General features: G+C 38.7%; 2 protein-coding genes across 2 annotated transcripts; both read left to right on the top strand.

The window, feature by feature from the left end:
- Positions 1–13062: 13062 nt before the first annotated feature.
- LOC112198926 lies at positions 13063–13875 on the top strand. Its single transcript, XM_024340013.1, has one exon. It carries the CDS (start codon positions 13063–13065, stop codon positions 13873–13875), a length of 813 nt encoding a protein of 270 aa, XP_024195781.1.
- A 1550-nt stretch (positions 13876–15425) lies between these two features.
- LOC112198925 (GDSL esterase/lipase At4g18970) lies at positions 15426–21844 on the top strand. The gene is made up of 6 exons (XM_024340011.2): positions 15426–15696; positions 15896–16020; positions 16129–16365; positions 16442–16694; positions 16933–17075; positions 21524–21844. The coding sequence occupies exons 1-6, from the start codon at positions 15426–15428 to the stop codon at positions 21842–21844; spliced, it is 1350 nt and encodes a 449-aa protein (XP_024195779.2).
- The last annotated feature ends 5062 nt before the right edge of the window (positions 21845–26906 follow it).

Below are 26906 nucleotides of genomic sequence, written 5' to 3'. Positions count from 1 at the left end.
AACAGCCAGACCAGGTCCAAAGATAATTCGCCGCTGTATTGACAACAAGAAGCCATCGATAATATCACATGTAGTCCATATGAATAACGCCAAATTAATGGCACATCAATCTCTTTGGCCCAAGAGTCACAATACATCCTCACAGCCAACCTCAAGAACAAAATTAGCCCATTCAACACCGCGATCCAAAATAGCCAGACCACATGTAGGAGCTCTTCCCCAATACTTTGACCATAAGAACATACTGAGAATAAGTATAATAGTCCCCAGGAATGACACCTTAACAATGGCACATAATCAGTACAAAGACCCACAAACCCTAACTCAAAAGAGTAGGGACCTTTACCTAACCAATAACTAACTAACAAAACCAAATAAAGAAAACGAAGAGCAATAGAAAAATCAAAGCAGATTCAGCAAACAACTTTTCTCTTCTGCATCAAAGCTTCCGACTCCGGTCACTTGAAAACCACCGCAATGAAATTGAAGACCCCAGTTCCCTTAATCACCAATCCCATACACCCATGTTGAGAACAAGGATTGGACCACCATTGCCATTCTTGAGTAAATTCATTTAGCCCAACCCCTCCTTTGACAAATTAGCAACCAAGAGGCACCAAAACCACTTAACCCAATTATAGGCCCTGACGCCACAAACCAGCCATCCACCATGGCCTCTCCTGTAAGCCCAGAAGTCCCAACCCATATGTAGCCCAGATCCCAAAGATAATTCGCAACTCAACTATTGCCATCGCCTGAGAAGAAAAGAGAAGCAATCGTTGCATCATGCAGAGCAATCTAGAACTCTGATAGCCAAAAGAAGAAGAAACCTTTGAAGCCCATCCGACTACACCCGACGCACTCTGACAAGGCAAGACGTTGTCGTCATCTTAGGGGCACCGCCGGACAAGCTGCCACACATACCCTGTTTTTTCCAAACCTAGTTTTCCCTGGCAAGATATATATATATATATATATATATATATATATATAAAAGATTCATAGGGGTTTAAGACTAAAATCGAGACAACCTCAATAGTAAGGGTTTGAGACACACGCTTCTAGCGTAACTCATCATATACCTCCAGTTCCCTCTCCATCTAACATTAGACAAAGCTATAACAAGATGATAATGTTGACATTTGTCGACCTCTCCTCCACCGATCTCAAACCACAACATGTATGTTCTTAGATGGAAAGAGATTAGAAAACAAAATACAAGAAATGTATAAAAGGATAGGGCAACTGAGACATTGAAACGAAAGCATAATCTGGTGGAGCCACTGCCAACGTCATTAATGAAAACATACGAAATGATGCCAAGAGTTAGACCATTGACATAAAGGGGATGAAAAATTCTCATGTGATTTGACGACGGACACTCAAAGAACCTGCTAGCCAACCATTGATTAAATAAGGAGATGGCGTCCGGTCCATCTCGGTCGCATAATCACGTTGATCAATTTCTAAAACATTGCCCAGTGACATTCCAATACATGTATTAAGTAAATCGTCACTATTGTAAGAAATAAAACTGAAGGAATACCTATTTTGAGAACCCAAAGAGGTATATGGTGCAAGGGAACATCATCAATGGGTGAGATCCCATTGTATTCCTTAACCACCACCACGACCTACTCAAATTTCCAAGGCCCAGTATCTTTGATCCAAGCTATTGCCACCTCGCCATGGAAGGTGAGAGAAATATCTCTATTCTCTTAGATCTAAACACAACCTCATAGCCTTCATTACCCTGCTAGTTAGGTAGCATATAATGGAAAGGCAATAAACAACCTATAAGAGCAACTCCAATAGCTTCTCTAAAATTTTTGGGGAGTGAAATTGCACTCCCACTTTTACAATCTACACCTCTTTGGTATTGATTTTACAGAACTACCCTTATATTTTACCTACTCTCTCTCTCACGCCCAAAACTCTATCGATCTTCTCTCTCTCTCTCTCTAATCATCTTCCTATCAATTGAATTTCTGCTTCTTCCTAATCTCATTTAAATTGATATGCCCAATCATATTTGGGGCTTATATAATATGCAATTATCAATACTTCCATCACTCAAAAGCAGCACGTATATTTTCAAGCAACTCTCCTCTAATGCTTGGTTGCTTAATTTTCAATTTTGTGCTTCTGATTCATAGCCAGTGTTTTGTACATGTTGTATAGCAAGTTATTGTTGTTATAGCCATGCTTGACTTTTGCCAATTTGAGGAAGATAACTCTATTTTGGTTAGATGAACCTCAAGGAACCCAAATTGAACGAACTCATTTTGAATTAATTAGCTTCTTGAAAGTGATCAATTGAATTGTCGAGACTGGCTTGTGTAATCAATGACTGCTTTTTTCATGTCATATTGAGCTAACCTGTAGATATTCTTATTATCATAAAAAAAAAAAAATTCTTATTATCATAAAAAAAAAAAAAAAATCACTCAAAGCCTATTAGATTGATCTTCATATCATTCCTCTCTTACCAAACACCCCATCTGGGTCTTCACCATACTTTGAAGAAAGCCCAGAAAGGGAACCCCCAAGACCATCTTTCCCTCTCAATTATGAATCGAATTTGATACACGAAACAATTTTCCTTTTGCGTGCAACCAGAATAGTTCTGAGTAATTTGGATCAAGTCTTTTTGTCACGCCCCTGATTTTTACAACAATAAAAATCGATATATATAATCCCATAATTATACATGCGTGAATATTCAGTCATCAATACAAATACCTGGAACATCTTTCCCTTAAAACAAGTACTTACTGATACACTGAATCATCCAAGATAACATACACTCGCTCCACAGAGTTATATATTATACAAATTTACGTTTTATTGTCTTTCTATTGTTTCGAAAAGTGTTTGAGGAATTGAGAGTCACAGGTTGTGATTTCTCCTTTTGATTTGATTTGACATTTTGATCTGAGGGTCAGGTTGACCTAAGGATCCGGGGTTGCAGGTTGCATCCTCATGGCAATATTATATCGTAAGATTGAACCTTGGCCGGGTGACAGGTTACAATATATTCAGTTAGAGCTCTAGTCTGTCTGCCATCGTACTTTAGGGATCTAAGTAGGTTACTTAAGACTCCTGGGTACATGTTTTGTCCAGGTTGGACCGATTTGATGTTTTGTCCAGGTTGGACCGAATTGTTGTTTTGTCCAGGTTGGACCGATTTGATGTTTTGTCCAGGTTGGACCGATTTGATGTTTTGTCCAGGTTGGACCGAATTGTTGTTTTGTCCAGGTTGGACCGATTTGTTGTTTTGTCCAGGTTGGACCGATTTGTTGTTTTATCCAGGTTGGATCGATTTATTCATCATAATCATTCACAAGGATATATATATATATTTCATCTAAACATATATATGTATCCTTGTGAATGATTATGATGAATAATAATATGAACACCATCATGCATATTATTATTCATCATAATCATTCACAAGGATACATATATATGTTTAGATGAAATATATATATATATCCTTGTGAATGATTATGATGAATAAAACTTCTATTTATACCAAAATGGAAATTCCTTCCAATGGCCATAACTTCCTTCACGAAAGTTGTAGAGCGCGTCGATACGAGTTCGTGGACATGTGGAACGCGTAAATCGGAGTTCGTATGAGGAAGTTATGGCCATTGGAAGGAATTTCCATTTTGGTATAAATAGAAGTTTTATTCATCATAATCATTCACAAGGATATATATATATTTCATCTAAACATATATATGTATCCTTGTGAATGATTATGATGAATAATAATATGCATGATGGTGTTCATATTATTATTCATCATAATCATTCACAAGGATACATATATATGTTTAGATGAAATATATATATATCCTTGTGAATGATTATGATGAATAAGCGAGTGTATATTACCTTTGGGGGTTCAGAGCATCAATATGTGTGTAAGTTAAGGGAAAAAGATTTCAGGTATTTCGTATTGATGACTGGACGTTCACGCATATATAATTATGGGGTTATATATATCGATTTTCATGTGTGTAAAATCAGGGGCATGACACTTTTATACTTTTTTATCTAATTAGATGAAATTTCAATAGAAGCCTAATGGCAAAGGAGCTAAAAGAAAACAAAGATGAGAGCAAATATAGAAACAGAGAGACCAACAAGACGCAAGTCTAGGAACCAAATTCTCAGAAAGAGAGGAAAAAAAAATTTGGTGTGATGGGAAGAGAAGTAAAGAACAGAAGGTAGTTATGGATGAGAATTAACAGCACTAAACAAAATAATATTAAACAATTCAAAGAGAGTGCAGATTGTAAAAGTGGGAGTGCAAATTTCACTCCCCTAATTTTTGTATTATAGAGAAGCAAAAGTTAAAACTTTTCATAATTTTTTTTCTCCAACTGCAACAGCTTCCCTATTTTACAGCAATCTCTAAATCTATATAAGGGCAATGATATAGGGCCTCAATGAGGCCTAAGATTTGTGGCCTCAAATCCTAGGTGTCATGCCATGTAAGCAAATATAAATTTTATTTTCAATTCCACATAATAAATCTTGCCACATCATACTATTGTAACACCAACTTTACCCTTTTAAATTTCCTTCTAGATGTTAGAGGATGAATCAATTACATTAATGAATTAAATTAGGTGACGAAAAAAAAATAAGCTATTAATTATGTATTAATTTAAGAGATATGTCTACAAATTCTTTGACAAATATTTTTATTCATTTAATTAAATTATTTCCTATAATTTTTCTTTCAAATAGCATTAATATAGTCAAGAAGTAGGCATTAACTTTTCTTTTCAAATATTGATTAATTTCATAAAAAAAAATAGCATTAATAAATTGAATTTGGAAAATACATGTGTCTGAATTAAGAGGTGTAAACTCAAATATAATGTGTAAGACGACCCCCATAAAGAGAAGAAAAAAATGAACAAAAGAATATATATGATCATATGAATATGTATTTTTCACATTATATTTTCAAAATTTACAGGAACCCAACAAAGGTTGAATTCATATACGTGGTGTTATATAAATCTATTGATCGAGTGTACGAGCAAATTTATTGACTGAATTACATGAATTTTTTTTCTATTTTTGATTGAAGAAAAAAAATTGTTGTTTAAATCTAAGCATGAGTGTAATGAAAAGAAAAAAATGAAAAAAAAAAAATAATAATTTTGTTTAGAAAAAAACAAAAGTACTTTAGATTCATTAGATTTTGGAAGGATAAGATTGTATTTTTCTTAATAATTACATGTCATGATTTGACAAATTGGCAATGTGTGTAGGTGACATGACATGACACCTAAGATTGAGGCCACAAATCTTAGGCCTCATTGAGGCCACAAATCATTTTCCCTTCCTTTAAGATTTTAGAGATTGCTGTAAATTTAGGGAATTTTATTCTTTTTTCTCACTATCCCTAAAATGGGAATAGTTATAGGGAATCTGTTGGAACAAAAATGGTCAAATTTTTTCCCTAAAATAGAGAAAAATCAAAGTATGGGATAGCTGTTGGAGTTGCTCTAAAGGCTTTACCTAGTTATATTGCAAGTTTTCGTCATTGATAGTATAGGCTCGATCAGGCTACATTAGAGACTTTGCCATCCTTGCAGTCATTGCAACTAGAGAGAGAGAGAGAGAGATTTCGGCCTGTACTCCAAAATATATATATTTTAGGGATACTAACATGATATAATTGAAAACCAAAGAATGTCCTTACGTACTAGCTTGAGCAACCGCTAGATGTGCAGCCATATTGCCCTTTCTATTGACATGAGTAATACGTACAGTAGGCAAGTCTGCCAATTGTACCATTAAATCATCATAAACATGTCCCAACAAAGAAGAGTTAGAGCCCCCTGCAATGGTCAATTGTTGTTGGAGAGCCAAAGAATCCGTTTTCAAAATCACATGTTGAACAACTTGCTCCATGATAAACTCCACTGCACATTTATAAGTAAGCAGCGTAGCATGCTCTGCTGATAACAAACCAACAAGTGGTCTACCAATTTCAGTTAACAAGTGTCCAGAAGCATCCCTGAGCACCAATCTGGTTCCTCCTGTTTTGGTCTGCGAGTTGTATGCACCATTAAAATATATTTTAACACATCCACTCAGAGGGCACCTCCATTTTGTCACTCTCTCACTCTACCTTACACCCTCGATCCTCTTTAGGTTGTGAAAAGTATAATCCTTAAGTCTGGAAGTGGCCATTAGCACCACATCACAAGCATGCTTAAACTTTCCTTCCCAAACTCTACAATTTCTCTTTTTCCACACACTCCCCATAACAAGAAAATTAAGAGTGAAAAAATGAGTAACATCTAACCTTGTAGAGCAATAGTTAAGCCAAGCCAAAGCATTCATATCATCTGTTGCCGAGGTAAAGCAAGTCTGCCTCAGTATTAAATTGGAACCAATGATTTCCCTCGAGTAAGCACAGTCTCTACACAAATGTAGTATTGTTTCATCATTGTCATCACATAGCACACAACTTTGAGAATCAAGGTAAACTTATTTAGATGCTAGTCGGTCCTTTGTAGGAAGTATATTCTGACATATTTTCCAAATGTTCACCTTAGCTGTGTTTGGGATCTTAAATGATAGAATAACTTAGCAAAATATGGGAAGATAAACATTTAAAATGTCGCATTATATGCTCCTATCAACAACATGTAGATCAAGCTTGAAGATGACTGCCGTCATAGCCGTATTTTTTTTTATTGTTAAAAAGAGGATCAAATGGTTTCATTCCTGTCCCCATGGTGACTCGAACCCATGACTTCGTACATAGCCGTATTACAATGAGTGGATATTTGTTTTTAAATTATTATGCATGCAATACTAATTTTTTAGTATTAATTTATTGTATTTATTTATATGGATAATAAATAAATTATGACATTCGATGAGTGGATATTTATGATTTATTGAGATTTCTTGATATTATGTTTTTCGATGACATGGTGATAATTTTGAGTTCGGTTGAAGTTTGATATTTGATTATACGATTTATTGATTTCCATAAATTGACAATTTACCGGATTCCTTAAGTTACATTTTTTATGACACGGTGATGATGATATTGAGTTTCCCTTTTGAAAGTTTTTTTATTAATTATTGAGTTATTTGAATTTTGATTTATAGAGATTTTCTTTCGGAAAGATGATGTATAAGTTGAAACTTGTTAGAATTAATGAGATTAGATTTGTGAATGAGAAGAGGTAAATTATGTTATCGCATGCATAAATTACCTGGTCGACAGTACCCTTCAAGTAATAATTCGGTCAACAATACCCTCTAGACAATATTATGGTCGGCGGTATTCTCCAGAATATATATTTGGTCGAAAATACCATCCAATGCTTCATCTGGTCGGCAGTATTCTCCAGATGGCATGAAATGGTTTGTCGACAGTACCTGGCCTGTAGCCATCGCCTCATAGTATTCGGTCGGTAGTACCCTCTGATGCATCATTTGGTCAACAGTACCTTCCAGACGGCATGAGATGGTTAGTCAGCGGTACCCTCTTGTCATCGCCTTCTCGTATTTTGGTTGGCGATACCCTCTTTCATCATGTGAGGTTTTGAAACGGTTTTTGAGATGCTCGTATTTTAAATGAGATGATTTATAGCATATTTTGAGATATCAATATTAGAGTTTACATCATGTTTTGAGATATCAGTACCAGAGCTTGGTTAAAGATGTTTCTTACTGCATGCTTTGGTTTTTGTTTGAAAATAAAATTAGAAAAGTATTGTATCTTTATTTTATTTCCTTGAAATCATATATGTTTAGTGCATTCACTCTAACAAATTTTTTCTAAATACTTTTCCCTAGGCCTTTTGGTTTTATGTTGCCCAGACTGAAGATTAGATGAGGTTGAGCGTGCGTAGGAGTTGAGGCATAATGTCCACCACTTCCGACTTTGTTGTAGGTTATATGTGTAACCTACTTGTACTTTATTCCAGTTATTGAGCTAGTTTACTTTGATTTCCAAATTTCATTTGTATTGATAATTGAGATTTGAGATTGTTGTTTAAGATTTTCTTGTTACTAACTTGGTGCGAGTTAAATTGTTAAGAAGAAAGTATAGGCTCAATGGAGTTTGTGTTCTGGTTGGAAATATTAGAAGCTAGTGTTCATTTGTGTATCACAGGTTTTGGTAGTCCACTTTTAGGGTAGACTTTGCCAAATTTTTTTGCAGAGTTTCCCTTAAGGTAACCTGTCATCGCCATCGTTCTTCTTGATCGTAACCATGACGCAGCGCACCACAATGGGGGAAACACACCGAAGCCATGCCATTGGATTGAAACCCATAACCCAAATGACCTATCCTGCCTAGATCCACCGTCTCATTGAAAACCAAAGTCATATCTCCTCCACCAATAATCCTGGTAAGGTCGATGAAAAGTAGGCTGAAGCCAAACAATATCTCTATTTACAAGGAGAAGGTGCAAGAGACGCCGACTCCGAGCGGGACGTCACTCTCAAACCCTAGCAGAGCACTAGATTTTTTCATTGTGAACGTACAACATACATATAACAGTATAAAGATGTTGTTAATTTTGATCAGAGTCATTCATATTTAACATCAACAATATAGTCCCAATTAAAAACAAACCTTTTTTGTTAGCACATCTCGTGGAAACTATATATTTTCTAAAGAATTAAATTGAAAATTAAGATGTACTAACAAAAAAAATTAGTTTCAAGGCTAGTTGCTTTGGCAAAAATTATCAATATCAGTTTTTTTTTTTTTTTCCAATATTAGTATTAAATAATTTAGGGTCTCTACAACACTTTTTTTTTGTCACCCTTCCATCACACATTTTTTGATTTTGTCGGTGAGCTGTGACCAGTTGGTAAGTTATAATTCCAACATTGTAAAGGTCATGGATTTAATTCTCACCGACATATGTAAGGTTGAGGTGGGCTCAGAATTTTTTTTTTTAAATAAATAAATAAGAGTCTCTACAACAAAAGAAATTAATCCTTCAATGCCAATTAGGATTAACATGTGCGATGAGGCTAGTACCTATAATATGAGTCATTTTGTTTTTAAGGTCTTTATTCTATGAGACATTGACAAAAATTCATCAAGCATATTAAAAACCATTTAGCCCTTTATAATAGTATAACTATGCAGACAATGTTTTGAAAAAAGAAAAAGAAAATGTGTGCAGATAAATAACTTTTGAGAAATTTTTTTTTTAAAAATGTTGATGATGTTAAATTAGCTTTTTTAGAAGAATAATTTTTGAAGAATGACCAAAAGATGATCGTAATCTTTAGGCATTTTTTAAATGATGGTGTTTACATTCTCGTAATTTCTATTGGGATCTCCAAATCTGCTCATTTGACGTCACTCTATTATGAATTATTAAATGACATATATAACTTACTATAAAATGACTATTGAGGACAATAATTATACCAAAAAATATTATATTTATTTTATATAGACTTTCCAATTCAATAATATTAGATTGTATTTCTTATTATTTTCCTTATCTATTTTCATTTTCCAATTTCACTACATACTCATTAAAGCATTCATATATATATATATATATATATATATATATATATATATATATATATATATATATAAAATAAGAATTAAAGAAACAAAAGCATTGTAAACCCTATTATATTTGCTCCACAAAACCCGGACTCGCTCTTGGTCTAGGGTTGCAACTTTCTTCTTGTCTGGCGGCGTGCTTGGGCGGCGTTGGCTCGCCTCGCCTGCTCAACGCGACTGCCAGATGGGACCCGGCAGTTTCTTGGAGAGGGGTTACGGCTCGAGTTCGGCCCTGGATGGTTTTGGCGATGAGCACCGGAAGAAATCTTGGACTCAGTGGGCGGCGGTGCAACGCGGATCGAGTGCTGAGGCACCTCCTGGATCTCCATGACAGGCAGCGTGGTGGAGGGCCTGGACGGTGACGACGACGTGCTGAATTGGGCTGGTTTCGACTGGTTTTCGACGTGGGTTGAGGCAGCGAGGTCGGGCCTTGCGGTGCGGCGGCGAGGTTGGAGTCAGTGGTAGTGGCGAGGGCTGGTGCCGATTACGGCAGCTGGATCTGGTCTTAGGTCGCAGCGGTCGACCATTGGAGGTTGTAGATGGACGGTGGGCTTGGGTCAAGCTTTCATTGTTGGGTCTGAGTTGGGGCTTCCTTCTTGGGCTATTGGGCTGGGTTGTTTGACCTAGACCCTATTTATTTTGTTTAAGTCAGTTTTGTTTCAATAATTCCCTATGTTCAGGGATTGTCTAGGCACTTGTGTGCATCTAGTTTTAGCTATTGGTTTTGGTCTTGTTGACTTGATACACATTTACGCAAGCGTACGTATCATTGTCAAGATAGGGAAGTATTAAGCCCAAAATTATCGTACCACGGGGATTAGTGGCTAACCCACAATCCTTGGGTGGTCGGAACTAAAGTCACTAAGCAAACAAAAGAAAAAGAAAAAGAAAATAAATAAAAATGCTATTCTAAGGCATCAAGCCATAGCAATGCTCGGCTTTGATTTTCGCCAAAGCCTAATCAAAACTAAGAGTCTAGCGATGGCTATTTACAATGAGGTAGAAATTGTCATTAAACATTGTGATTGTAATTTTCTAAAAAAACCAAGTTAAAAACTAAATTAACAACAACAATTAAAAATGAAGAAAAATAAAAGAGAGATAGATTTGGGTACTAGGGCTCACTCTCTAGCAATTTCAATGCAACGAACACATTTCAAGCAAACAAATAATATATCTTGATGAGAACCAAATCCCGTACTTAATGCCGGTCAAGGCCACTAAGCCGAATTTCCTTAAGTGTACTCACATTTTCGGTTAGGACAAATATGAACTCTCTAAATCAGGAATTAGTACCTTACTAGGGCTACCAAAACATGAACTAAAGGCGTAGAGCTCTAGAAATTAGGGATTTACGCATGCAATAGTTACAACCTAAAATGTAACGATTACTTAGTTCTCTACCTAATGCCGGTTAAGGCCACTAAGTCAAGTTCTCTTATTTGGTATCCATTCTTCCGACTAAGGCAAGAACGAACTCTCTAACCCTAATCATTATGCCTTGCTAGGGCCACAACATCTAGGATTAAAGGTGAAGGGCACAAGAAAATCGTAACTTAAGCAATCATTAATTCTCGATTAAGCAACTACTTGACACACCACACTAATTACATGAAGCTAGTGAACAAAAGAACCACCAATTGTATCACACATCACAAATCTCAACACATAACAAGAGAGTGGTTAATTCCCTAAAATTCATGCATCAAGAATCAATTGACATAGTAATTAGAGTGCACCCATATGAAAATATGTTATTTATCACTTGAAAAATATGTTCATTACATCAAAATTGAGCTAGAGTTAGAAACCCTAGCTCCCAAAAGTAACTACTCACAACCCATATTCATGAACATTAAAATTACAAAATTCAAATAGCAAAGAGTAGAGAAGTGTAGGAGAAAATAAGGATAGTCACAAATAGCTAGGAAGCTAGCATGACTAGCCTTGAATTACAACTCCCACAAAATACCCAAATATTGAATTTTGTAGAGATTGAGCCCCTTGATAGATTTTTGAAGCTTTGTGTGAGTAGGCCTTCAAATCTCAAAACAAAATAGAAAGAAAAGAGGAAAAAATGGAGGATAGGAGAGGGGAGGGTGAGAGCAGCCCAAGGCTGCCCCCTGTTTTGTTATATATGTGCGGCTCTGTTCTAGGTTTTTCCCTAGGGATGATTGATTCCATATATATAGAGTCATGGTGGCCTATGGTCAAAGAGAGAGGGATTGGGAATGCATCTCGTCCGTTGGTGTAAAGAGGGGATGAGAATTAATGGTGATGGCTGCTGTGAATGTAGGGATAGGAGCACGTGGGTGGTACCTGGGGATAGAAAGAAGACAAAGGAAAAATGTGACAGTTTAATTAGCTTAATTAAACCAATAGAGATGTGCAGCTCCATTTGCATTAAGCCAAAATCCCTTTGTAATCAAACCACTCTGGCCTATATAATTATTAAGCTGCCACCTTTTTCAATTAAACTAATATGTAATTAGTTTAATTAAATCAGCTTCAATTTCCTTTCTTGTCTCATCTGTTGATCCATTTTTGATGATGTAGACTTGCAGTTGACTTTTGTCTTTTGGTCGAAAATTTTACTTTGCTCCAATTCGTACTATTTTCCTCCGATTTCCAATATTCCGCTTATTTCCTACAAAGAAATAAAATTGGATTAATTACATAATAATTGACTTAAGGATTAACTTATTTCTAGTGTTTTAGATACGATTACATGCATAAAAATGAGTGTAATCACTTGTCGACTTAATTCTCAGTGTCTCTAGTTGTACACCAATTGAGGTCTCTAGGCGTCTGGATTACTGGGTAATAGTTAGGTTGGGAGGGCCGGATCCTTCTAGTGCCTCCGGCGTAGTACCAAAGGGGGCTTCCATTATGTTCTACGTATTTAATTGTACAATGAGTAGGAAGTTGGAGCAGGCTTTGCATGACAAAACAAGAAGGAGGCCTTGGCTTTAAAAATTTGTATGCCTACAATTTAGCTAGCCTGGAGGTTAATCTCTAACCCCCAATCACTGATTGCTAAAGTATACAAAGCTCAATACTATCCCAACCATTCGTTTTGGGATGCAGAACTTGGAGATGCCCCTTCTTTTTCGTGGAGGAGTATACTAGAGAGTAGACCTATTTTGGATGCTGGTATTTAGTGGAAAGTGGGGATTGGAGAACATGTGGATGTATGGAAAGACTGTTGGATTCCTGATTGTCCTTCTTACCTCATTCACAAGCCACCTCATACTACCATCAGTAAAGTAGCAGATTTAATTCATGAGGAAACCCGAAGTTGGAATCAAGGTGTTATACAAGCTAACTTTCTACCTGAAGTAGCTGCAAAAATTCTCAGTATTCCATTAAGTAGAATTGCAGGGGAGGATCACTATAGATGGGGGCCAGAGAAGAATGGAAAGTATACTATCAAGTCTGCCTATTGGATCGCCAGACAGTAGGTGATGGGAGAGTTCCTAACTTCTACCTCATCTGGAAATCCTTATGAAATTTTATGGAAGAAATTGTGGAACACAAAAGTTCCTGGGAAAGTGAAAATATGTATGTGGAAGGCTGCAAACAATATACTGCCTACTCGAGAAAGTTTAAGTCATAAGGGATATACTGGTCCCCTCAATTGTTTGTTATGCAGTGAAGCTGTGGAAACTAAAAGTCATGTGCTATGCAATTGTCCTATGGCGCAAGAAGCAATTGGAGCAGCAAATATTCCAGTTGCTAGTGTTTTACCAGGAAGTTTCAAGGAGTGGTTTTTGCGTCAGAGCCACCATCTCAACAAGGACAATTGGGAGAAGCTACTTATGCTACTGTGGGCACTATGGAAGAACAGAAACATCAAGTTGTGGAATGATACTTCCAAAAATGCACAAGAGATTGTTGTTGCCACTTTCACTTGGTATGCACAATTTCTACAAGTGCAGAAGATACAGCCACAAAACAATGCAGCCAAACTGGGTAAAAATTGGACTCCACCATCAAGTCACCAGCTCAAAATCAGTGTTGATGGAGCTTTCTTGCCTTCTAATGATATTGGAGGTATTGGTGGAGTAATCAGGAGAAGTGATGGCTCTTTTCTGGCTACTTTTTTGAAGTGTGTACAACATGTTTCATCTCCAAAGCAGGTAGAGCTGCTAGCAATTAGAGAGGGCATCGAGTTTCTACAGCAGAGGGGCCTTCAAGATGCTTGCCTTGAAAGTGACTGCCAGGTTGCCATACAAGAGATTGAAGAAGATTTTGATCTCAATGAAAATGCCAATTAGTTGCTGGATATACAACAGTGCAGTAAGATGATACACAATCTGACATTCACTTTTGCTCCTAGAACTGCCAATTCTGTGGCACATAGGTTAGTAGCCATTGCCTATGAATCCAATACTACTCAAGTTTGGATAGACTGAGCTCCAGAAAGTATTCTGGATGTTTTAGCTTTTGATTGTAATTGCTCAATTTAATCAATAAAATTCTTGATAATTACTCCAAAAAAAAAAAAAATTTCTATATACCACTGTGGGTACTACCACTATCTTCTTGTCTGTCTGATGGCAGCGGAAGGGTATGTAACAGCCTATTCTGGCTCATAAATATATTTTCTAGCTCGCGAGCGCTTCAAAAAAAAAAAAAAAAAATTTAAAGATATGATTAAAATCATGTGACATAAAAATGTATGATGTATATGTTGAACAAAATAAATCCTCTTATGATTTATGACATAAATCTAAGTCATCCATTATATTTGTAAAAAAAAAAAAATAGCAGTTAAAAAAAAAAACTAAAAATATTTAAATAATTAATCATGTGGTACAAAAAAGACAGGAAAAAATAAACATTAAAAACAAATTATTTTTTTTAGAATAAAAACAAATGATTTCTTCATTTTTGTGTGTGTAGCTAAAATAGAAAAAAAATTTAAAAAAAGAAAAAGAATAGTTCATGGCATTTTCTTATTGATCAGACATTAATTTTTGAAACTTAAGTTTGATTAAGAAATGTATATTTAGTTAAGATTTATAGAATGACTAAATTACAAATTATATGAGTGAGGTTATTTGAGGAAGTTTAGTGAGTAAATTTAGTATTTGAAAATTTAATAAGAGGTATAAAAAATATAGAGGTCAAGTGAGTAAATTTGAAGATTATAATTTCTTTACCTACATTTTCTTTTACATTCCTCTCGTTACGTCTCCCTCTTATGGGGATTGAGCACCACAGCTACATCTGATAACCATGACCGCTCACGTCACTACAAGAAGTCTTCTTTCACCACATTAGGTTCACCTTGTTGCTCCCGCGTTCGGCTTTATTTTGGAAGGGCTGGGTTTGCATATTTCTTATTTTTTTTCTTCTTATTATTTTCTATGTGAAATTTTCTTTTCTCACATTCATAGTTACTTCAACTCATATAAAACCAACACATGCAATAGAATAACGTCAGATTATGAATCTAATTGAAATCTGACAAGGACATTGTATCTCAAAAGACAGTGAATTGTGTTAATTTCACAAATAGCCATCAGAACATGACTCATCGACTAAATAGGCCTGCCAACTCTAAGATTAATGCACAAAGATGAATTAGTGAGAAGTCAAATATTTTCTTTTGGTTGGAGCTAAAATAGGGACCAATATTTTATCATCTTAGAGGGCCATACACTAGCTAGCTAGAGCTTGGACAATTAATTTTGGCCTAACACATTAAATTTTATGAGGTATTTATAAATAAGAGTCATACGTACCAATGTGCACTATATATAACACATTCTTCATCATTATTTGTACTTTTACTTTGTTGTTGTTAAATTTGGGATCATCAATGGCCGCCACACTTCGTGAAGTAGCTATAAAGGCATTGTGGGTGTACTTGTCTGTTTTGTTGTTGTTCGTTTCATCGAATATGCATTACTTGGTTGATGGGGCATCTCAAGTTCCTTGTTACTTCATATTTGGAGACTCGTTATCCGATAGTGGAAATAACAATGGGCTTTTGACACTGGCCAAAGTCAATTATCGTCCCTATGGCATTGACTTTCCACAAGGTCCAACTGGAAGGTTCTCCAACGGACGTAACTTGGTCGATATTATTGGTTAGTATCTTAATTTGTAAAACTTGTAACATATTGATTATGTTAGTTTACTATTTATAGCGGGTTTTGGGATTGAAGGAAGGTCTTAACTTAAATTTGAAAAGAGTATTCTGGTTCAAATTAGCACAAAAGAACTTGTTTAGCTAGCAATTAAGAATGTCGCTAATTATACCATCATGCTAACATATCCTCATTACAGCTGAACTACTAGGTTTTGATGAATATATACCCACTTTCGCGGCTGCAATTGGAGGAGATATAACAAAAGGTGTAAATTATGCATCTGGTGCAGCTGGTATCCGTGACGAATCTGGACGTAACCAGGTGTGAGTACTAATTATTTGATACGCGTTCATTTTCTGAAAATGATAGAGGTGTACGTAAGAATAACTCTCCGAAATATGTAACTTGATCATTTTGCTGTATTTTCAGGGAATGAGAATAACCTTGTATAAGCAATTGATAAATCACCAAATCATAGTCAATAAGCTTGTTGCCAATGGTTCACTCGCTGCAGATTATCTAAGCAAGTGCATATATTCGATTGCGATAGGCGCTAACGATTACATTAACAACTACTTCATGCCAAAACTCTACCCAACTAGCCGCTTATATACTCCAAAGCAATATGCAGATGTTCTTGTCGAAGAATGCTCTCAGCAATTACGGGTTAGTACTCAACTTTAATTCCATTGTCATTCTTCTTTTACTGTAGAACTTACTAAAGCTTTTCTAATGATGGTAGACTCTGTACAACTCGGGGGCAAGGAAGATGGCCCTTATTGGACTAGGCACGATAGGTTCCACACCCTTCGAAGTGGCAATGTGTGGCATAAACGGCACCGTATGTGTTGATAACATCAACTATGCTGCCCAACTTTTCAATGCAAGGCTTAAATCACTTGTCACTGATCTTAACACAAATCTAACAAATGCTATGTTCATTTACATAGATTATTATGGAATTGGACTATCCAGTGCTGCTTCATCTCCTCCTGGTAATTAAATATTCTTTACTTTCTTTTCTTTGCTAGCTGCTTTTTGGATAAATTTAATTATGCATGTATAGTGTTTTGAATTAACAATACATATTATTTCACAATTCTTTGACTCTCGCTAGATTAAAGAGGCTGGGTTACGTACAATATAATATTTGAGCATATCACCTCTAATTTCAGAGACATCCATGAAAAGTTTAATTTGTGATTAATTAGCATGTTGTCTTTTGAATCTCAGGTTCTGTTAATTACACTGCACCATGCTGTGAAGTTGAAATGAATAGTACGACGGGGCTATGCACCCCGTTCAAGACCCCATGCCAGAATAGAACTCAATATGCATTTTGGGATGCTATCCATCCTACTGAGATTTCAAATGTGGTTATAGCAGCAAGAGCATATAATGCTACGCTACCTACTGATGCTTTTCCATATGATATTAGTCACTTAGCTCAAATATAATCCATCATATAATATAGAACATACTAAGAGAATAAAACCCCTGCTTGTGGGAACAAAAATTAAATAAGAGAGATTCATCTTTTCAGTACTTCCAAATCGGATTTTTATAATTTTAGAAAGAAAACAGAGATGTTAAAGTAAAAGCAGCTAGCCATATGTGCATCAAGTCATCAACCATAGCATGTTCACCCGCTCACCCACTATTCACTGTTTTTTAGTGTTTATTTCCACAATCTGAGTCACCGGCACAGTTTCCAAAAGTTTGTAGGTCACAGAAAGTGATTTTGGTGACCCAGATTAGTTTAGAAACTGTGCCCGTGACCCAGAGGGTGAAAATAAACACTAAAAAGCAGTGAATAGTGGATGACTCGGTGACCCAATGTGTGAACTTGCTCTAAATGGCTAGTTGCCCCCCTCCCAAAAAATAAGATAGAGTTGGGGGCCAGAGAACAAAAAAAAACAAAGTAAACTACATTAGCAAGCAATAGCCTTGCCGAAGAAACACCAAAAAATTGTCTAGGAGAGTTCCAGTAAAAAAAAAAAATTAGGAGGGTGAGAATCCATTAAACATCGCCATCGTCCAAGCTTAGGCTATATATGTTTAGCTAATTAACATGTCAACTGTTCTATTTGCTTCTTTGTAAATATGATTCACTTCCACTCTTAGATCGTAGAAAGCAGGCAGTTACATCCTCGAAGAAGAGTGGTAAGAGGAAGTAACCAGGAGCGGATCTAAACGGTGGGCTATATGGGCTCAAGTTTAGACATTTTTTTGGGCAAAAAACGACCAAGTACATATATATCTATCTAATTTCAGCCCTGACCTGACACACATTTACGCAAGCGTACGTATCATTGTCAAGATAGAGAAATATTATGTCCAAAGTTATCGTACCACGGGGATTAGTGGATAACCCACAATCCTTGAGCAATCGAAAATAAAGACACTTAGCACACAAAGAAAAAGAAAAAGAAAAAGAAAATAAATAAAAATGCTACTCTAAAGTACCAAGCCTTAGAAATGCTCGGCTTTGGTTCTCACCAAAGCCTAATCAAAACTAAGAGCCTAGTGGTGGTTATTTACAATGAGTCGAAATTGTCACCGATAATTGTAATTTAAATTTCTAATAACTAAATTGCAAAAATTTAAATGAAAACTTTAACTAACAACTAAATTAGATAAAGAAAGCAAAGTAAGAAATGATATAAATATGGGATCGGTAGTTAGGGATGATTCCTAACCCTAATTCAATGTTCTAGATACTAATTTGATTTACGTGCAATTTATTAAAGATGGTAGAAGCCGTACCCAAGGCTTTTCAAGGCTCAAGGGCCGAAATTCCCTTTCATGGTATTCCTACTCCGGTTCAAGGGCCGTAGGAACTCACTTGACATGAATTAGAGCCGGTTCAAGGGTCACTAATTCACATCAAGAGGCCTAGAGTTCGAGGAATTAGGCAACCAAGCTCACCATAATTGCGATCAAGCTAATCATGTAGTGAACCATGCTTGTACTTCCCACGAATATTAAAGCGGGGTTCTAGCTCTAAACTCTAAGGATGTCATCCCCTAAATTTTAATCTAGACTTATTAAAACACATACCCAAGAGTTGACAATTCCTAAGCATGCATTCTAATCAATTATCACAAAACACAAGCATCCAATAATTGACAAATTTCATATATAAATTAAATTAAGCATCCATTACATCAAATTTGGGCTAGGGCACACAACCCTAACCCCCAACAAAGAAATTACTCACAACCCATAATTATGAACATCAAAGATACAAAATTCAAAGAGAAAAGATTATAGAAGTGTAGGAGAAAACAAAGGTAACCACAATTAGCTAGAAAACTAATATGACTTCCCTTGAATTACAACTCCCACAAATACCTAAAGCTTGAATCTTGTAACTCTTAATGAAATCTTGAAGCTTGTGTGAGAAATTCTATGAATACTCAAAAGAAAACTAAAACTATTATGAAAAATGGAGGAGGAGAATGGGAAAGAGAGCAGCCCAAAGGGCTGCCTCTGTTTTTGGTGGTGCGGCTGTTCTAGGGTGAGTCAATTAATGGGTGAGGTTATGAATATATATGTGGTCTCAGTGTGTGCCTGTTTGCCAAGGAAGAAGTGGATGATGAATGGATGGCTGTGATTAAAGGGAGAAATATGGTGTCTTGCGGCTAGGATTGACTGGAGAGAAGAGCACATGATGGGGCTGCTGCTTTCGTCAGAAGGAGGAAAGGATGGGTCTGATGGGATAAGGGGCACGTGGTCTGCATGTGTTTTGGCAGTAAAAGAAACAAAGAAATGCACCTGCTCCTCCTTGCATAATTAAACCCTGATGTTTAATTGTTTTGCTGCCATGTGTCACCAAATCATGGGTTTTGGACTCTTTCAATTAAGCTAACATGCAGCTAACGCGCAGCCCATAATTAACCTTAATTAACCATTGGTTAATTAAGACTAATGGTTAATTAAGGATGTTTTGACCAAGGGAGTTGACTGCATCGATCTTTGTTGAAAACTCCACCTTTGCTATAATGATTTTGCACACTTTGCTTTCAATTTCCGCGACTCCGCTTATTTGCTACAAAATAAATAAAAATAGATTAATTACATAATAATTGACTTGAAGATTAACTTATTTATAGCGTTTTAGATACAATTACATGCATAGAAATGCGTGTAATCAAGTCCATACCTAAAAGAAAAAGAAAAGAAAAAAAGAATTTAAGGGGGGGGGGGGGGGGGGGGGGGTGGGTGGGGTGGGTAAAGCCGCGTTCTCCCCCAGCCATAGCTTCGAGACGTCGACTGCTTCGAGTTCTCTCCTGTCTTCGCCTCCTTAGTCCTTGCCTATTTTTCACTCATAGGAAATATCAGAGTATCAAACCCTCCGCGGCTGGCGGCTTCGCCTTTTCTTCTCCAATCTCCACCTCTCCCTTCCACTGCGCAATCTAATGCCCAACTGCCCAAGGTTTCTCTCACTCTCCTAGTCTCCTTTACGCCAATTTCGTATCTTGTTCGATTTTCTTAATGTGGGTTCATTGGGTATATTCCATTTCACTGGGTATCATGTTCGATTTGCAGATTTGCAGAGATTCTTGGCTTCTTGCAGAGTTGCAGACTGGAGTGACCGAGTGATTGGCTGATTACCTAGGTTTCTGGAAGAGTTCTGGCCCTCCATGGCTCCATGAATTGTGAGTTGGGATTTTGAGTTTTGGGTATAAGTTGATGATTGGGATTGTTGGATTTGTTTAGGAATTAAGAGATATCGGTTTTGGCCTTTTGGGTTTGTTTCACTTGGCTTAGTCGGCTACTCGGCTGTCTCTTTTAAATATGTCTTGCTTGTGTATGGTGTTTGCGTAGATAATATGAGGCTGAACCGTAGAAAGAAGGGGAGCTATTTGATATTATGAGGCTAACTAATGCAGCGTTATCTGACTTAATTGACTGCTGTTGACTTTCAAGTAAGATGGAAGATGAGTTTCTTGATGATTTGATGGTTCTCTACATTGAAAAATAATTTGATGATAGCATTGATAATGATTCTGTGATTGCTAAGTTTGAAGTGATTGGGTCTCGGAGGGTACGATTTAGTTAGTTTATTGTTGTTTTACAATAAATGTAAGCTAAGGGGATCCGAGACTCTTCACCTACCAAAGCGGCAATGCCCTCGGGGACAGGAAGTATTAGGACTCAGTCATGGGTGCCACATCCCACAAGTGGAGTGGGACTCAATTTCTTTTAATCGCCAGGAGGACACGATAAGGAAACACCATAACGACCCCTTCTTGATCACTATGGCCATTGACCACTATTGATGTCATAGGGTCTTGGTTGATAGCGGCGCGGTGGTTAATGTCATGTTCGGCAACTGCTATGAAGGTTTGAGCCGAGACAAGAAGAAACTCACCCAGGATCACGAGCCCCTGATAAGCTTTGCAGGAGAAATCACACAGCCCTTGGGATCCGACAACCTGCACATAACACTAGGTGGACGCATCACTATCGCCACCGTGACAACGCACTTTGTTGTCGTCGACTGCCCCTCATCCTACAATGTCATCCTAGGGCGATATGCCATCTGGGGACTTCAGTGCTTCGTTGCAAGACACATGCTAATGATGAAGAAGAGAGACAACGCAACTCACTGACCGTCACTAGAGGGCATGGCAGGCGAGAAGTACTCCTAACCACGGACTTGCCCTCCCCATCCGACAAGTCCGATGACCCAAGAGAAGACCTTGAGACCCAAGACGATTGCGATACATGCAGTAAAACAATAGGAAGATAAAAGGAAGCTAAAACACCCGAGGCCAGATGCCTTGGAAGACTTAATATCGGTCTCCATATCCAATAGGAAACCAGAAAGAAAGGCCAAGATCGGCTCCAAGACGGATCCAGACTTCCAAGCAAAGTTGATTACTTTCCTCAAGTCCAGACAGGAAGTGTTTGCATGGTCATAGGCCGATATGCCAGGGATCTCACCAGAGTTGCTAACCCACAAACTCACCATCTCATCAGACGTTCCCCCTATCAGGTAGACCTTACAGAGGAAAAATACAAGGCCATCCAGGCAGAAGTCAAGAAGCTCCAAGATGTCAAGTTTGTCAAGGAAGTATCCTACCCGATATGGCTATCAAACATTGTGATGGTGAAGAAACCTAATGGCAAATGGTGAATGTGTGTCGATTACACCAATCTAAATAAGGCATGCCCAAGAGACATCTTCCCCTTACCAAGAATTGACCAACATGTCGATTCCACCGCAGGGCATAAGCTCATCAACTTCATGGACGCCTTCTCGAGATATAACTAGATCGCCATTGAACCATCCGATCAAGAACACACATCTTTCACCACAGACAAAGGCCTATATTGTTACAAGGTAATGTCATTTGGTCTGAAAAACGCTGGGGCCACATATCAGAGACTAGTTAATGCCATGTTCGTAGATCACATTGGGAAGATAATGGAGGTATATGTCAATGATATGCCTGTCAACAGCATCACCATCGAAGATTACATCAAAAATCTAGGTATCGTCTTCGACATCTTACTCCAATATGGTATGCGCCTCAACCTAGACAAGTGCGTGTTCGGCCTCCTCAGCAGAAAATTCTTGGGCATTGTGGTTAGCGAGAGAGGTATTGAAGCAAATCCAGAGAAGGTTCAAGCCATCCTCGATATGGCACCACCAAAGACAAGAAATGAGGTACAGCCCCTCACGGGTAAAGTCGTAGCCCTCGCCGGTTTCATATCGGGCCTAACCAACAAATGCGCTCCCTTCTTCAAGCTCCTTAAAACTCACCACACCGAGAAAATCAACAGGGGACTTGAGCACGACAAGGCCTTCCAAGAAATCTGAGACTACCTGGCATCGGTACCCACTCTCTCTAAATCCATTCTTGGGGAAGTCCTATACATCCATCTCGTAGTTTCAATCACAGCGGTCAGCATTGCCCTCGTCAGACGTGAGAACAATGATGATTTGCTAGTATATTACACCGACAAGGGATTCAACGATGCATAGACCAGATACTTCGATATCAAAAAATTTGCCCTCACACTCCTCACCCCTGCTCGACGGCTATGGCAATACTTCTAGGCACACACCATACATGTCCTAACAACCAACCCTTGAAGCATGTCCTCCAGAGACCGGAATCCTCGGGACGGTTGGTAAAATGGTCCATCGAGCTAGGTGAGTTCGACATACACTATATGCCACACATAGCCATCAAAGGACAGGCTACTGCACACATCATCGCAGAGTTCATACCTTGGGAGGACAACGAGCCCTCAAAAGAGATAGTACCGGCAACAAGCACCACCCCGACATGGACACTTCACGTCGACGAGTCCTCCAATAGCAAGCTCAGCGAAGCCGGAGTGGTCTTGACTGACCCAGAAGGGCACGCATACGAGTACGTGCTACAATTCAAGTTCAAAGCTTCGAACAATGCAGCCAAGTACAAAGCACTGATAGCTGGCATCCAATTAGCAAAAGAACTGTGAGTGACAAGCCTGAACATCTTTAGCGACTCACAACTTGTCATAAACCAGGTCGGTAGTGATTTCCAGGCCAAGGAACCACATTTATCCCACTATCAGTCCCTCACAAAAGATCTACTCCAGCAATACCTTCCTAGCCACACCATGGCCCCGATACCCCGGTCACATAACACTAAAGCAGACACCGTCACCAGGTTAGCGACATCGCTACCTGTTAATGCTTGAGATTTGGCGGTAGCCAAATCTTTACTAACGCGGGTCCGATGGGCGGACCGCTGCTTGTCGATGTGGATGTCCTCCGTTGCCTGTCAGATAACATACAAAGGACGTCAGAGGGGAGACCGCGTTGGGCAGTCTTCTCTTCTCCGATGCCTAAGTTATTTTATGCATAACTTCATGGCAATAGTAGGAATAACAGTTATTGTGTAATTAATGAAGAGAGATGAGAGAACCTTTTATAGATGGGGAAGAGGCTGATCTCTTCCATGTTTTTGATGTGGGATTGATACGCTTCAGTTCCCAGCTTCTAGAGCTTCTGATGCCATTCTGACGCAGCGCGTAGCTGCGCGTCCGAGGTGCTCTGAGGGTGAGCCGGGGCTCAGGCGATAGCCTGCTTGGTGGTGCGTTCGTAGGTCATACCGCTGGAGGTAATTGGTACCGTTGGTGTTGACATGAGCGTGGCTCATTCATAGCTAATTATGCTTGCAGATGCCTATGTAAGTATACTACCGAACACTGATATCAGGAATCTCAAAATGGAAGTTCTACAAAAACCAAGTATCGACAGACCATTCTTAGAGATATTCGCTACAGAAAGCCAACGGCCACCCTCATGGATTAACCCATTCATTGATTATCTCTCCAAGGGTATTGAGCCAACAGACAAGGCCATCGCCACTACACTTTGCAGAAGGGCGACATTATACATAGTCCGAGAGGGAAAACTATACAAAAAGGGAAGGTCATTCCCCCTACTAAAATGCATCTCCCTCAAGGAAGGGCAGAGAGTTCTACTGTCATTGTACAACGGAGTATGCGGAAACCATGCGGGGGCCAGAAACTTAGCATCCAAGGCACTACGTACAGGGTATTATTGGCCCACAATCAAAGAAGACGCAAAACATATTGTCAGTGCCTGCCTCAAATGCCATCTGTTAATGTCTAAGATTCAGCGGTAGCTAAACCTCGGTTAACGCTGGTCCGATGGGTGGACCGCTACTTGCAATGCTCTTGTATCTTCCTCTATCTATCAAATGAAATATCGATGGCGTCAGAGGGAGACCGCATTGGCAGTATTCTCTTATCAGATGCCTAAGTTAGTCAATGTATTTATGTTGACAGAATAACAGTAGGTCAGCAGCAAATGCGTAATTAATGAGCAGAGAGGAGTTGACCTTTTATAGGTGAGGAAGAGGCTGACCTCTTCCTTGTTTTCGATGTGGGACTGATATGCTTCAGTTCTCACCTTCTGATGCTTCAGCGAGCTGATCACCGCTGACATGCGCCGCCCCAAGATCAGCGGTGATCTGGGGGTGAGCCGGGGCTCCATTGATAGCTTGTATTGCTGTGTTTCAATAGGTCACACCCTTGGTGGTTATTGATACCGCTAGCGGTAGCATGAGCGTAACTCATTATGGCAAATTATGCTTAGCAAATGCTCATGTAAGTACACCATCAGTTCGCCAACTCCACTCTCGCACCATCAATGCCACTCACAATCATCATCGCCCTTTGGGCATACTGTCAGTGGGGACTACATTTCAGAGTCAAATTTCCCATAGCACCAAGACAGATAAAGTTTGCCATCATCGTTGTGGATTACAACACAAAGTGGGTAGAAGCCGAGGCCCAAGCCACCATTAATGTTGCCAAGGTCATCAATTTCTTATGGAAAAACAACTACTGGTGGTTCAGAATCCCCAAAACGATCATCACCTATAATGGGGCATAATTCGATAATGACACATTAATGGAGTTTGTCGGCCAGTACAACACAAAGATTTGATACGCTTCACCCGCCCACCCACAAAAAAACGGCCTAGTTGAGGCAGTAAATAAGATCATCAAGCAAAACCTAAAGAAAAGGCTAGACGAAGCCAAGGAACTGTGGGCAGAATAGCTACCTGAGGTCCTCTAGGCGACCAGAACAACTCCAACAGAAGCCAATGGCGAGCCCCCCCTTCTGCATGTCATTCGGCACAGGCAAAGATCCCTATTGAGCAAGAAGTCCAGAACAATAGAAATGACAGGTTTTGATGCACCCACCAACTCGGAGGAACTCAACCTCAACACTGACCTCCTGGAAAAGCGCCGAGAGCGAGCACACCTTTGGAACATCAATAACAAGCAACGTATCGCTTAGTACTACAATGCAAGGGTAATGCCTCGCCTCTTGTCTGTCTGAGATTGGATGATGAAAGAAAGGATGCCAACTCCAACAGGGCTAAAGGCTACATGGGAAGGGCCATACAAGATCATCGAGGCCATTGGACCCGCTACCTTCTACGTCAGGGTAACAGACGGTATAACCCTCCCACACCCATGGAACGCCCAGCACCTCCGCTACTATCCTAAGTAGAGGCCAGGGCACCCAGGCCACACGCACACCACCTCGCTATCGCCGAGCTTCATAGTAATAGGATCACTGTTACCACCTTCGTTCTATTTTATCATTTTACTCTATGTACCTGGCAACTGCCTTAGTTCAGCAATGAATGAAATGCTTTTATCATTATCACACTTCTTTCCAATTGCACTTAACGAACGATAAGTGACTATCATCAAGCTCCTAAGTGGTCAATGTCGCATCCCAGTATCACCTATCGCGATCAGGTTCTAAGCTGACCACTAAATGTCTCAACACGCAAAAGGCAAGGGCATAGTGTATAGCAATCCCAATCTACTGCTTATGCGTTACCACTAATGTAAATAAAGTATCACCTACGGCCAGTTCTGCTGACACAACAAAATGTTGTCACTCGTAAACCCTTGTGTTGCCAATCGTGATCACCAACGGTAATAAAGTAAAGGTCAACGATATGCGATACATCACAACAAATGACTAAGAATCAAACTAGACACCAATAAAGCAATGACTAACGTTCAAAAGTAAAGCAAACGATAGAATGCCCAAATACAATGTCACGCTCTCGCCCAAAGTTCCGATACAAAGTCAAATGATATGATATCGAATGCTAACGACACATCCATCAACAACAAATGAATGATGCACAAAATGATTTATTACAAAGGCTTTGCGGCCAACAGTGATACAACAAATTTTACTCATCATATAAATGCGATACATACATCTACCCTCATAATACAAATTCAATCACATATCCATCCTTGTCACCCATCCCACCAAGCCTGTTTCTTTGGGATATGAGGAGCTCCGGAAGAACATCACTGCCACTGACACTAACGGGTTGGTCAAATTGTGGTGGGAAAGACTGGGGGGCGGAGTCACTCTCTACCCCATTACCGGCCGATCTCCACCCCGCCGCACCACTAGCAATTAGTGCCCTTGGGTCTCTCCCTTGAACCGAAATTCAGTTTCGCAAGAGCACCGATTGCTCAACCCCCCCAAGTGGCGAAGGGGCCGAGCTCACCTGAGATTAGGCTATAAAGCCTATAACCCAGGCATGAGATTGATATGAGCATTTTTATGCAACGTTTTAATAATTATTTCCTCATATTTTTCTTAGTTATTTCCTTTACTTAATCAT

The sequence above is a fragment of the Rosa chinensis genome, chromosome 4 (genome assembly GCF_002994745.2).
Source record: "Rosa chinensis cultivar Old Blush chromosome 4, RchiOBHm-V2, whole genome shotgun sequence".
Taxonomy (NCBI): Eukaryota; Viridiplantae; Streptophyta; class Magnoliopsida; order Rosales; family Rosaceae; genus Rosa; species Rosa chinensis.
This window is presented reverse-complemented; position numbering and strand designations above follow the sequence as displayed.